Source organism: Solanum stenotomum, chromosome 10 (assembly GCF_019186545.1).
Source record: "Solanum stenotomum isolate F172 chromosome 10, ASM1918654v1, whole genome shotgun sequence".
NCBI classification, from domain to species: Eukaryota; Viridiplantae; Streptophyta; class Magnoliopsida; order Solanales; family Solanaceae; genus Solanum; species Solanum stenotomum.
In genome coordinates, this window is record NC_064291.1 from 34,702,269 (window position 1) to 34,717,431 (window position 15,163).

Here is a 15,163-nt window from a genome sequence, read left to right on the forward strand (position 1 = left end):
TAGGTTCCGGAAAGTGAGCGGGTTCTATAGTAAGCTTGGAACTTGAAGTTCTTCCAAGATCTTGTGGTATGTCCTCATATGTCGAGGACAAGACTTTTCTATTATAATTTTATGATAAGGTTCTTGTAATAGACTTAATAGACTTCTTTTGATTGTAAAGGGCCGTGTCCCTACTTATGTTTTGTGATGTGTCTAAGATGGCCATGTGAGACTTAGACTTCCGCTGTGTGTTTTTAAAGTTGTTTTAATGAAGTTTGAATGTGTGGATGTAAATAAGTTTTTAATTCCGCACTATTATCATTATTGAATGCAATGAATGACTATGTGGCTTGTATAAGACCCCTTCGGGGTCGAGTACGCCTTGTTACGACTTGGGGGTGCTCCCGGGTCGTGACAATCCTACTTATCAGTGTGAAGTGTACCACATCTATAATTAGAAGGCTGTGACATTTAAGAACTATCTCACTTCTTTCATACTCTTTTCGTACGAAAGAGTTTATCTCTATAAAGTTTCCTTCTAATTCATGCTTGCGCGTATCTTTCAAATTATGCCTCCACGAAGAGTTGTTTGAGGTCGTCCTGCTAGGAGGAAAGTTGAGGATCAAGGGGTACCCAATACACAAGAAGTGCAACCCCAAGGAGAGGTCACTAATATTGAGTCCCGTGAAGCTATCCGGATGTTGAGCCAAGTTGTGACCAACCAAGTTGGGCAACAGTGAGAGATTCGACAGGATGTGGCTGATACGTCAAGGATCTATGAGTTTTTAAGGATGAATCCTCTCAATTTCACCGGTTCAAGTGTCCCTGAGGATCTGGAAAACTTTATGGAAAAGTTATAGAAGGTTTTTGAGGTTATGCATGTTGTTGATGCTGAGTGAGTGGAACTAGTTGCATACCAACTGAAGGTTGTTGCTAGAGTATGGTTTTATCAATGGAAGAAAAGTAGAGCAGAGGGTGCACTAATTGTGAGCTGGGTTGTGTTTGAAGGTGCCTTCATGGGGCATTTCTTTCCCTGTGAACTAAGAGAGGAAAAGGTAATGGAATTTCTCACTCTTAAGCAGGAATCTATGAGCGTACATAAGTACAGCGTTAAGTTCACCAACTGTCCTATTATGCCCCTGAGATGGTTGCTGACATGAGGAGTAGGATGAGTCTGTTTGTTGCTTGGTTGTCTCGTCTATCAAGTAAGGAGGGAAAAACAGTTATGCTAATATGAGATATGGACATAGAAAGGTTGATGATCCATGTGCAACAGGTTGAGGAAGATAAGGTGAGAGATAGAGAAGAGTTACAAAACAAGAAGCTAAAACAACTAGGAACGATTCCGGACAGCAGAAGATTAATGTGAATCGGTCGTCTTTCTAACAAAAGCAAAATGGACCTGCTCCATCATCTGCTAGTGCACCTGCATTAAGGAACAGAGGTGATTTTAAGATTCAGAATTCATAGAATTTCAGAGCTAGACCTATAGAGTCTCAAGGTAATGTGGCATAAGGAGGTAATGGGACTCCGGCATGTGCTAAGTGTGGTAGGACCCACTCAGGAGTGTGTTGCGATGGTTCCACTAGTTGCTTTAAGTGAGGTCAGAATGGTCACTTCATGAAAGAGTGCTCTAAGAACTGGCAGGGCGGTGGTAATGGGGGAAATATAGCCCAATCCTCTTCAATGGCTCCACCAGAAAGGGCTGCACCTAGAGGAGCTACTTCAAGGATATGCAGAGGAGCAAACCATTTGTATGCAATCACCAGTCGCCAAGAGCAAGAGAATTCACCAGATGTTGTCAGTGGTATGATCAAAGTCTTTAATTTTGATGTATATTTTTTGCTAGATCCAGGAGAGAGTCTATCTTTTGTGACTCCTTATATCGCTAAGAATTTTGCTATTCTTCCTGAGCAACTTCTAAATCTCTTCAGTGTTTCTATACCTATTGGTGAGTTTTTTCTAACTGAGAAAGTTTAACGTGATTGTACCATTTTCATCAATCATAAGGACACCATGTCCAACTTAGTCGAGTTAGACATTGTAGATTTTGATGTTATTGTAGGTATGGATTGGCTTCATGCATGTTATGTCTCATCTGATTGTAGAACTCGAGTAGTTAAGTTCCAGTTTCCTAATGAGTCAGTTATAGATGGAGGAGTAGTTCAGCAATGCCCAAGGGTCATTTTATTTTGTACCTTAAGGTGAGAAAGTTAACATCCTAAGGGTGCATTTATCACTTAGTCCGAGTTAATGACTCTAGTGCTGAGACACCACCTATTCAGTCAGTTCCAGTAGTGAGTGAGTTTCCAGAGGTCATTCCAAAAAATCTTACTAGAGCCCCTCTTGAGAGAGAAATAGATTTCGGTTTAGATACTCTTCCTGATACTCATCCTATCTCGATTCCTCCATATAGAATGGCCCCATCAGAGTTTAAAGAGTTAAAAGTGCTATTGAAGGACCTCCTTGATAAAGGCTTCATTCGACTAAGTGTCTCAACTTGGGGGGCTCCGTTCTTATTTGTGAGAAATAAAGATGGTTCTCTTAGAATGTGTATAGATTACCGTCAGTTGAACAAAGTACTATCAAGAATAAGTATCCTCTTTCGAGAATTGATGATATTTTTTTATCAACTTCAGGGTGCCACTTGTTTTTCTAAGATAGACCTCAGATCAGGCTATCATCAATTGAGAGTAAGAGAAAGTGACATCCCTAAGACAGAATTCAGGACCCGTTATGGTCATTATGAGTTTATGGTCATGTATTTTGGTTTGACTAATGCTCTTGTAGCGTTCATGGACCTTATGAACAGAGTGTTTAAGCCTTATCTTGATGTGTTTGTTATCATGTTAGTTGATGACATTCTGATTTATTCGAGGAATAAGGAAGATCATGCTAGCCATCTCAGAATAGTTTTCCAAACTCTCAAGGATAGAGAGTTGTATCCTAAATTTTCCAAGTGTGAATTGGCTTAAGTCTATGGCATTCTTAGGCCATGTTGTTTCTGGTGATGGGATTCAAGTTGTTACTAAGTAGATTGAGGCAGCGCAGAACTGGCCTAAACTCACACCTCCAAGTGATATTAGAAGTTTCTTGGGATTGGCTGGTTATTATAAAAGGTTTGTCAAGGGGTTTTCATCTATTGCATCCCTGTTGAATAAGTTGACTCAGAAAACAGTTAAATTTCATTGGTGTGAAGCTTATGAGAAAAATTTCAGGAATTGAAAACTAGGTTGACTATTTCACCATATTGACTTACCAAAAGGTACATAAGGTTTTATTGTGTATTTTGATGCGTCCAGAGTGGGACTGGGTTGTATGTTAATGCAGAATGGCAAGGTTATAACTTATGCCTCTAGACAGCTTAAGATTCATGAGAGGAATTACCCAACCCATGATCTAGAGTTAGCTATTGTAGTGTTTGCTTTGAAAATGTGGTGTCACTATCTTTATGGTGTTCATGTGGATGTGTTCACCGATCACAAGAGTCTTCAGTATGTATTCAATCAGAAAGAGCTTAATCTCATACAGATGAGGTGGTTGGAGTTACTCAAGGAATATGACATGAGTATTCTCTATCACCCAGATAAGGCTAATGTTGTTGTTGATGCGTTGAGCAGATTGTCTATGGGTAGTACTTCCCATGTTGAGGAGGACAAGAAAGAGCTTAAATTCGATTCTTTTTTCTCAATTTCTCTTTAGTTTCAAGTACCCAGTACATGAACACAAGAATCTAACTCAAAACAATTCTATAAATCAACGCAATAATCTCAAGAACTATTCAATCTCAGCCCAAATCAAGAACGAAAACAAATTCAAGAACACATATCAAGAACATCAAACTTTCAACCTTTTTAGAACGAATTCACACTGAAATAAACATGTTTGGTGTGTGGGTGAATAAACCCAACGCTATGTGAACTCATATACCTTGTAGGATTGAATCCTTGGTGAAGTCCACAACCAAAATCGCAAGTACTTAACGAATCTTAAACTTTTCTTCTCTTTTCTCCTCTTTTCTCTTCTATCAAAGCCCTAGCATAATTCTCAATTGTGTAAACTGAACTAACTCAGTTTAGACCCCAAATAACTTACTATAAACAAAATGATTTAATTTGGTAATGAAAAGACCATAATACCCTCATAAAAAACCGGTTTTGACTTTCCTTATCTAGACAGCCCAACTCAAATGGGCACATCTCCCTCATACAAACTCGAAATTGAGCAAACTCGGCAGCGCTGGAAAGATAATTTAAAGATCTTTCTTATGGTATCTTGTAGCACACCTAAATCTTCCTGAGCTAGGAGTTATTGTCATTTGAAGTTGACTAAAAACTCCAACTTAACATAACTTAAACAAATTTCCATATTTTTCATTCTTTCCAAAAATGACTCTTTCTAATTCCAGCTCTTTCACTTAGCGAGGTGCTATATCAAGGTAGAAAACCAAAGGCCATGTGGTGTGGCTCAGAACATAGCTCTTCCGAAATGGAAGTGGGAGATGCTTAATATGGACTTCATCACTGGTTTGACGCGATCTCGGAGGAAACATGATTCAATTTGGGTGATTGTTGATCGGATGACTAAATCAGCCCATTTCTTGCCAGTAAAGACTACCAATTCAGCAGAAGGTTATGTGAGTTTATACATACGTGAGATAGTCTGACTTCATGGAGTTCCTTTGTTCATCATTTAGTATAACGGTGCGCAATTCACCGCCTCAGTTTTGGAAGTTATTTTAGAAAGGTTTGGATTCGAAGGTAAATCTTAGTACTGCTTTTTATCCTCAGATGGATGGTCAAGCAGAGCGCACTATTTAGACATTAGAGGGACTGAATAGAATGAGTACTCTAGTATTTTTTTTCACCTAATTAAGGTCTAAATAGTGTCAAAACATTATTTTACGTTCTTTAACACTTCAAAGACATAGAGAAAGGATTCAAGAGGAGAAAAGCTAGGGTTTTCTATCTTTTTTCAAATTTCATCGATTTCACCAAGAATGTTTTTCTTACTATGTATGTAAGGCTATCATAGTGATGGAGTTAATTCACCCTCATGCCCTACATCTACTTTCTATTAGTAAAGAATAATCTAGGGTTACATCCTTAGTTTTGAAAATTCTTAAGACGAGTTTGTCGTTGAATTCTGAGTTGCTATTCCTAAATTCTGAGTTGCTATTCCTAAATTTTGAGTTGCTATATATTAAGTATTGAGATTTTTGAGTTGAATATTCATGCCTATTTTTCAGCATGTGCCCTATTATTTGAAGTATTCACTGAGTTATTGATGAGAATCTTTTAACCGAATAATTATCTTAAATTGATTTTCTTAGAAGGTAAAAAGGAGTTTTTGAGGAAAGTTTAAAGAGGATTTTTGAATAAAGTAAGGTAATTATTGACTCCCAAATTTATCATTTTTACAGTGAGAAAAGAGAAACTTTGATTTCTAAACAAGTAATAAGTTCAGAGTTGACTTAGAGTAGTTGTCTCTTTTAAGAGGATAGTTGAGCAATTCTCTCAAACCATAGAAAGAGTAATGTTTTTTATACATTAAGAAAAGGTAAGTATTATTGGGAGTAGTATTAAGCACCGATATGAGGAAGATTTCACACAACTCACAACCCCCATAAACCATATCTTGCCAACATGGGTACAAGATCATACTTTCTAGATGAATCCTTAGAGCCTTCAGGCATAGCTTAGTGGATCCACTTAGTTGAGGTGTTCTATATCTCAGCACGATATAGGACAGTCCCGGCAGCGTGGACAAGATGTTGTATCATCACTTAGCTCATAATGATGGTTGTCGGTTAGAGAATCTCCCAAAAGAGTTAAAGTGTATTTTTATATATCACTTATTATGTTAAAGTTCAGAGAATGAGAAAGTATTTTTGTAAATTTTTAATGATTTCACTTCCTTATTTTTTTACATTCGGTCGAGTATATATCTACATCTATTGCAGCATTTTCATTCAGTTGTTTGCTATTCAGCTATATTACATACTCGTACATTCAATGTACTGATGTCATTCGACCTGCATCTTTTTAAGATGTAGATACAGGTGTTCAGAATCATCAGTAGGCGTTTCGTTGAGATCACTTTGCGCTTCAAACAACTTTGGTGAGCTTTCTTGCTTTCTGGAGGATTTCACAATTTACTTTCATGTTATTTTTTATTTGTCGTGGGTATTTTCCCAACGTATATCCTAGTATTAGAGACTTTATAGATAGTGTTGATGAGTCTCTCAATATTTCCCTTTTGTTTGAGACGTTTAGAGATTCTTTTGCAAAGTATTATTATTATTATTATTATTATTATTATTATTATTACACTTGAGTATTTTTCGACAGTTATGTTTAGTATTTACTTGAGTTTAAATGATATAAATTCTATTTCTAAAGCTTTTTTATTCTTGAGTAAGTCTTCCGCTAAATAGTCAGTCAGACCAAGGGTTCACTTGGGGATCAAAAATAGTTCTCGGGTGCCAGTCACGTCCAGGGTGTAGTCTCAGTGCGTGACAATTACTCCGATCAGATTTTGAAATGGGTGCTCGACGGAGCTACCGGTTTGAGGGAGAAATAGCAAGGAAGAGGTACCTTGGTTTGTTTTCTGCCGGAGTAAAGGTCGCTAATGACCTATAATAACAAATAGACTATCGAAAGGGGGAAGGTGAAGGGACTGACTGTGGTTTTGTGATGGGTTTCTGGTATCGTTTAGTGATTGGTTTTGAGGGTGGCTCGAGAACTGGTTGGGTTAGCTTCTTCTTCGGACAATAGTGGTTGTTTCGCCGGAGATGGGGAGGGGAAATGTGAACAGTAGTGGTTGGAGTTGTTTCCGGTGATGTTCTGGCGGCAGGGAAGAGAGACCATGGATGGGTCAAATTGTTGTTGCCAGAGAAGAGAAAGGAAGAGGAGAACAATGGATTTTTGGGTTGCCAGAGCTTCACCGGATTTTTGGGTGGTGGTGGCCGAAAAAGGGAAGGCTATATTTAGGAATATAGGAGATATTTTTAGGTTGTTACCCAATTTGGAAATTTTGTCCCTCAAATTTTGAAAATTATTTTACCGCTCCCTTCCTTTGGACCAAGCAAGAACTTAAATAAGAAATTTAAAAATCACATTTGTACAATCTCATGGGTCCAAAACTGTGTGCTCAAAACCAATGACTCATAAAAATTTTGTGGGTGCAATTCTTATCTGTTTTTAAATGTATTTCTAGGTTGTGCTAACAAATACTTAAATAAATATGAACAAATGTAACGGATGTAACCAATGGCATATAAAAAATTAATTTTAAAAAAATTATGTTTTACTCAAACTAAGACAATTGCCAGAACATATTCAACTGACTATGACAAAAATAATGTAATAAAAAATAACTAATAAAAATCCTAACATTTGCAAAAATAAGAATAATTATCCATAAATTGCATTAAAATTATAAAACATATATTTTGGACGATTTAATGAATAAAATACTTAAAAGTATTTACTTTGAAATATATCAAGCCTAAATTTGGTGTCAACAACGATGTGAAACTACAAGTAAGTACACTATGGTTATGTATTGATTATGCACTTACTATTTCCTTGTTGAGTACAGGGCATATTCAGGAGGCTATTTCGAGACCTCAGTTGAGAGTTGCTTGACCATTCTAGTCCAAGGGTGAGCTACTCTTCTGGGCTACCATGAATTCATCTCTATTTCGTTGTCCATATTTTCAGTCACAGATGTTTTAGACTATTAGATTTATGCTTTATAGCTTTCGGGGTTGCATCCCCATTCTAGACTATTTATATTTTTGGTACTTTGACTTTTAGATTCTAGGGGGTTTTAATTCCGCAATTGTTTTGGATAATTGATTAAGGTTCCTACACTTTTTTTCACTGCTTCCAGGTGATCTATATAATGACTTGCTTCTTAAATTGTTTGATGGGTTAAGTTTGAGTTAGTATTTAGTTCTCCCACCACAGGTTAGTTTGGATGTCACTCACGATGGTCTGGATCATGATAGTTGGTGTCCCAAATTAGCTAACAATAGATCAACCACATCTATATTGTATCTAGGTATTATCTGCTCCCAGAATCGACACATCTGATGACGACTCCCTCTCAATGTGACCAGCACTTATATTATCGTGAGAAATGAAATGGAAGTATACTATTTTTAGGGGTCAAAAAGTTACCCATAAATTACAGGCAATTCACATAACCCGTTCAAGTTTGGGTGAGTCGTTAGCTTATTTCAGTCTATTTAAAGTTGGGCTAATATGTAACCCAAGTAACTTTTGGGAGGATCATTATTAACTCAACTCATTTTGAGCTTACTACCAAATAAAACTCATTTTGAGCCCACCAAATTCAATTCGACCTGCTCATTTGACACTTCTTGTATTTTCTTCTATTTCCCCCTCCTCCCATAGTGTAACATAAGAATTTTAAAAATGAAACTATACAGTTTCTAGAGAATGAAATATGCAATTTTCACTAGAGAAAATAATTGTCTCTAGAAAGAGCCTTTAGACTGTATTGGATCACACTAATTCATTAGGAAAATTTATTATTCCTAGAAACTGAACATTTTATGCCATTTGGATATGTAGGTTTTGTCACTTAGATATGTAGGTTCAAGGTAAAAATATATACGAGATTATGAGTGTGTTTGATAAAATGAAAAATATTTTCTTGAAAAAATAAGTTAGGTAGTCAAAAAGTTCTTTTTATGAAAACTTTTCCACCAAATGGAGAAAACTGAACTTATTTCACATTAAGGCAAAAGTTAATTTCTTTTGCAATTTTCTCAATTGTTAACTTAATACAGCTGTAGGAAGCAACATTTGGACTATGTAAACATATCAATCTTCTTATAAATACTAAAAAAATCATCATACAATGTCTGATCTGCTAAGGAATCATTTGGTTTGGAATAACGATATGAATTATAATCTATATTAGACACCGAAATTAGATGGCATATAATCTCACATCCTATATAAATATATAATACAAAGATTTTAATTTCAAGGTTATATTAATTTTGTAGCTAATATCAATAACAAAATAAGGGATATATGTGATGCCAAATTTTATGTAGGTAAGCAAATACCCTAATGATTATTTTATCAATCTTAAATTATTTCTTTTCTTATTAATAATTTTCATCCTCCAAACAAGTACATATCAAAAAATATTAGTTTGTCTGAAAATCTATATTATTCCAAAAAATATATGTCAATTTCTAGAAAATAACATTCACCATATCAAACACATATATCGAATAAATAAAATTCGATAAAAGCATTAACTAGATAATCAAAATAAACTTCACAAAACTTTAAGATTCTTGAAGTGATAATTATATCATTAAAATCCATATATGCATCACAATTTTTCTTCATTTTAATCACTTCATTCAATACTACCCACATATAATTTATTGTTGAAAATTAGTATTTGTTGCTCACAGTGATACGTTACTTGTTACAACAAGGGAAAATGAAAGGATGGTATAAAAGTTAAACTACACTGACAATATATATTACTTAAACTTGCATATGTGATCACGTGAAGAAAAAAAATGAAATGTAAAATTATAAATTAAAAAAGCCACAAAAAACTTACCTGAAAGCTAATCTGAGTACAATAATAAAAAATGTATCCCATAAAAGTTAAGCATATACACCAAATATTGTACTACATTGAGATGCAAGTTAATTAGTTCCACAAATAATCGATCTCATAGATAATATGTATTATTAGTCAACCAAAATGTTATGTATTAAAAGGATAATTGGCTTCGATACCAAACAAAATAATAATCTCAAGTCAAGAAATTAAAGCAAGTATGTAATATAATGATGACCATTAGTTTCAAACGGTAAAAAAATAAACAAACGAGTAATCTAAGTCATACAAAACAAAAATAGTTCAAAAACATGAAAGATGAAATTTCCACTTGAGAAAATAACTTTATCACTACAAAGATTCCTTATGAGAGTTTTCACTAAAAGGCTTGATAGTATTTGATGATTTGTCACGATAATTTGATATTCTTGAAAACTCGACATTGAATGTTGCTGCCACCTGCATATGTAGGTTTAAGATAAAATCTAGAGGATATTATTGGTGTGACCAAAAATAGTTTCTTTAAAATTAAGTCTGTATTGAGTAATCAAAAAATATATTTATATAAAATAATCTACCAAAAAGAGAAAAGTGACTATATATATATACTAAAAAATTTCATCTAAATGTTATTTAATTTTCTAAGGACTCATTTGATTCTAAACAAGTATATAGATATTATAATCTCAATCAAATATCGAAATAATAGAATTGATTCTCTTTCTCAAAATGAAAATGAAATATAAAAAAATTGATTCAAATTTTTAGTGAGTTTAATTCACATATGATGCCCCAATAATACTGCTTGGATTAGACATGTTTGGTTCACCAATATATTGCTGAAAATTTGTATTTGCTACTCCCAGTTCATTGAAAGTCGCACTTCCAACATAACTATCAGAAACCTTGTCTGCATTTACATTCAAGCTATACTTATTAATTGTCGCATTTCTGATTTCTGTACCAAATGTCCCACAATTTGAATATGTTTCTCCATGGGCCACATTGAGATCAAAACTAAAATCACTTATATTATGATTATGATGATTCTCACTATCAAACTCCAGGGCTGGACTATAATTAGTGTTTTCAATAATTGGATCTTGTAGTCCTTGTGAACCCAACATTTCAAATAATGCTCCATGTTGTTGTATCCCATCACCAGCATAATTTTGGGCTGAAAAAAATGAGTTATTGAATTGATCATTAATGTTGAGGTAGTTGGGTTGAACCTGAAGTTGTGGGCTATAAAGTTGTTGAATTCAACTCTCTCCTCTAGCAAAACTTTGTTTGTATTGAGAGTTGAAATTGAAAAATTTGCTCCTCTTTGGATTTGAGGCATTATTCCATATTTTTGAAAGGTACTTTTTTGCTTAGAATCATTTGAGGATCCTTGACTTGATGACTGACGAATATGTTTTCTCTTTTGTGGAGCTCTCCAATCATTGCGACGACATTTCTGAAAGGTTATAAGAAAGAAAAAAAAATAAAAAGAGAATTAGACCATATATATTTGTCATTTGAACTCATTGTTTTTTTAGTTGTTTTTGAAACAATGGAAGTCATTTTCAATATTTAGTAGTTTGGTAACTGGTGAAGATTAAAAATCTTTTGAAACACTATAAAATAAGTATTGATAATAATATTATTTCATTGATCTAGAAAATAATAGAACTTAGCAAAGAATAATTAGTTTCTATCATTAAACATGTAACAAATGACAAAAGTTAAATAAAATCAGATTTTTTTTATTCTGCTTTTGATATAAAATTAAAATTAAGATAGTTACAAGAAAAATAACTTTCCATAGAAGTGTTAGATGACAAAAACTCTTTACAAGAAAAATATATTTTAGTAAACAAATACAAGAAAAATAAATTTATAAAATGTTTTTGGCAAAATAACTTTCTCCATACCAAACACGTACTCAAATAAATTATAATTTACCACCCAATGTATTTTAAAGATATACCTGTAAATGGCTAGCAACTTGCATCTGGGTAAGATCTGGCACATCATGTATCATCACCTCAAGAATCTCCTTAGGGTAACATCCTACAAGTTCCATAAGAATGTAAATTGAATTTACTAACTATAATATTCTTAGTTCAATCTGAGGTACATGTAAATACAATAATTACTAAGCTTAATCTCAAACAAATTGGCATTAACTATAAGTGAAAATTCTCATTTTTCATATGGTTCCATATAAATTAATTGTCAATAAATTAATTAATAGTGAAGTAAACTTACTTCCTTCACCAAGTTCTTGTACAGCTTTCATGAATTTGGAATGAAGATCATTTGTCCATTCTCTGCAATCCTTTTGCGTAACAACCTTATTAATAGCACTGCTTTGGATTTTTCCTTCATTAGTCTCTTTCGTGTTTTTTCTTCCTCTTCAACTTAAATTTTTCATTTGATATGACATCATTTTCAACTTCATCAATATTATATTTCTGTTCCTCGGCATTAGCAACAATTTTCTTCTCTCTGGGTTGTTCTTCATTTTCTCGAACAACATTAATTTCATCAGTATCATCAACATTCTTATGATCTCTATTTTTTTCTGATTCTTTTGCCAATTTCGCTCTTTGTTTTTTCTCCCTCAATACAAGTTGCCACAAGTATTTCATAATTTCTACATTAAATGGCTTTTGAAGGTAAAGATGAGCTCCCTCGTCCAAAGCCTTCTTTACTATGAGCTCATTGTGTTCATTACATAATTATTTTGAAAAGTTATCAATAAGAATTGAATTATAGTACACATTATGTGAATATTTAATTTCACGCATATACACTAATTTTATTCATTATAACAATAATATTACAAAACAATCGTATATCATATAATAAAAGAATCAAAATTAGTGATCAGTAATTTATGTGGCTAAACTTCACAATTATTTATTAATCCTATTTAATAAAGGATAGTAAAAAAATTATTTAACCATGACCTAATTTATGATAGATTAATGGTGCATTTTTAATCTAAATTCTTATTGTGTAGTAATTAAAATAATTGACTTTACTCACAGTAGATGTCATAAGTGAATGAGCCGAATATAATACATACCTACTGAAATCACATCCAATGCCATAGCTTGAGTTAAGAGATTAAAGGAAATCATGTTGGTTGGATGGATATTGATTATCATCACATCAATTTTTTGCTTTCCTTTCGAGAGCATTGACATTGCTGCTGAAGTTGTACCAACCGCCATAACTGCATGCATCAATGCTCTTGAAAGTAAGTGAAGGAAATGGTACACAAAATTATCATGAGGGCTTATTTATTTTCATATACAAACTCAATTATAAATTTTATGATTATATTGTTATACTCTAATTAATACAATTGAGTATATTAATCAGCTGACATATATTATAATCAATGTATGCAATCATACACATGTTTACATAATAAAGTTACAATATTATTAAGGATAAATAAATGTATATATATAGAATAAAGAAGATCTTATAGGAATATATTATTAACGAATTGATTTCAATTTATTCAAATAACTTATTAGACACAAATACTACACATAGATAATTATCGATGCTCATTTATATTAGGATAATTTTTTTGAGCTAATCTTATTCCATGAATATGAAATGAATAGGTTTAGAAGATTTTTATCTATTGTCCTTACAATAATGTTTAAGTTTTGACATCGATAAGCTACTAATCTAATTGAATATTAAGATATTAATAAAAAGTTATATGGAATTCATCTGTTATTGCATGTCTATTATATTAGTATATTAATATTTAGCTGAGTTCAAGAATTTTAGTTAGATATTATACAACAACAACAAAAATATACCTAATGAAATCCCACAAGTGGGGTCTGGAGAGGGTAGAGTGCACACAATCTTACCACTATCTCGTAGAGGTAGAGAGCTTTCTCAAAGACCCTTGTCTCAAATGCATCAATATATGAAAGGAAAAACAATGAAAAACCATAACAACTAAAAAGAGAAGTAGTATAAAGCCTATAAGAAAGAATATGATCAAAAATAAAATAGTGTAGTAGCCGAAACCTAGTAAATATTATAGTTATCGAAAATTAGAATTATAAGAACACTTGGCCGCATTTAAACGAAAAAAAATGAGAAGTTGACAAAGGAGTCATAAATTGATATAGAATACTAAGCCACAATAGACAAAATACACTTTCTAAAAAGAGGTATTACTTATTACTCCCTCCGTTTCAATTTATTTATTTTCTTTTGCATGAAGTTTAAGATGTTAAAGAAAACTTTTGAATCTCTTGATCTTAAATTAAATATATGTTAAATGTACTAAAATGTTCTTTAATCTTGTGGTAAGCATATCATATAGAAATTCCAAATTAAAGAGTTGCCAAAGAAAAAAAAGAAAGAGCCGTTCTTTTTTAAAAGGACTAAAAAGAAAAAGAAAAAATAAAATTAAAATGAAGGGGATATAATAGTTCTTAGAAAAAATAAAATTAAAATGAAGGGGATATAATAGTTCTTAACGGATTACAATGAGGGTCTATTTTTATTTGCATTGGCGATGGATGTTCTAACACGGTACATTTACAAGGTACCATAGCGCATAGTTATTTATGAGGATATAGTACTGATTGATGATACATAAAGTGACATTAACACGAGGCGGAGATTTAGACACGAATCCTATAGTCAAACGGTTTCAAGTTGACCAGGACCAAAATTAAGTAGACTTGGAGTAAATATTCAGTGGTGTGTCTTGTGAAGCGTATGTGATGCTTGACACTCAAGCTACCCCAAAAGCGAAAGTTTCAAGTACCTAGAGACAGTAATTTAAGGTAGAGGGGATGAAAGGATATCATACATCATATTGGAGGTGAATGACATGGAGGCTCTCATCTAATGTTCAATGTGATCAGAATGTGCCTTCAATACTAAAGATAAGTTCTTTAGAGTGGTGACCAATTATGTTATATGGGGAAGAGTATTATCTAGTCAACAACTCCCATGTCCAGAACATGAGGCTAACAAAGATAAAAAGAATATTGGGTATACTAGGAGATATGATATTAGGAATGAAGATATTCGAGCCAAAGTGGGAGTGACCCTCGTGGATGATAATGTGTGAGAAGTAAATTTGAGATGATTTGGTTGTAAAGGGCTTGAGAACGGGTAGATAGGTATATGAAGTATTGGGGCGTGATGATTAGGCAGGACATGATGCAATCTTAACTCACCAAGGATATGAACCTTGATAAGAGGATGTGGAGGTCAAGGATAAGGATAGAATGTTAGTAGGTGGTCGAGTGCTTTGTTTTCTCTTTCCCGGGGCACTAGTATTACTTTGGTACTAGTTTCATATTCTTAAATTTCTATTTCTACTAGTTAATTCTTTAGTCTCAACTATTATATCTTTAGTAGTTGTTGTGTTTGTTTGTTGATATTGTCGTCTTTTTCATGTATTTTATCTCGAGGATCTATCGAAAACAACCTCTCTGTCATCTGAAGATAGGGGTAAGATTTGCATATACACTACCCTCCCTTGACTCCACTTATGAAATCACATCGAATTGGTTGT

General features: G+C 33.3%; 1 protein-coding gene across 1 annotated transcript; it reads right to left on the reverse strand.

Moving 5' to 3' along the window:
* Window positions 1-10,376: 10,376 nt before the first annotated feature.
* On the reverse strand, window positions 10,377-12,827 carry LOC125842933 (two-component response regulator ARR2-like). The gene is made up of 6 exons (XM_049522207.1): window positions 12,680-12,827; window positions 12,033-12,301; window positions 11,857-11,926; window positions 11,576-11,658; window positions 10,969-11,062; window positions 10,377-10,780 (listed from the first exon to the last, which is right to left on the reverse strand). Exons 1-6 carry the CDS (start codon window positions 12,825-12,827, stop codon window positions 10,377-10,379), a joined length of 1,068 nt encoding a protein of 355 aa, XP_049378164.1.
* Window positions 12,828-15,163: the final 2,336 nt, after the last annotated feature.

Bases quoted from the DNA above. Each gene is read 5' to 3' on its own strand.
- LOC125842933 (XM_049522207.1), bottom strand. From the start codon at position 12,827: ATGGCGGTTGGTACAACTTCAGCAGCAATGTCAATGCTCTCGAAAGGA. The intron at 12,302-12,679 runs GTATGTATTATA...ATGAGCTCATAG, and splicing joins ATTGGATGTGATTTCAGTAG to TAAAGAAGGCTTTGGACGAG. The intron at 11,659-11,856 runs GTAAGTTTACTT...TGGAACTTGTAG, and splicing joins ACAAGAACTTGGTGAAGGAA to GATGTTACCCTAAGGAGATT.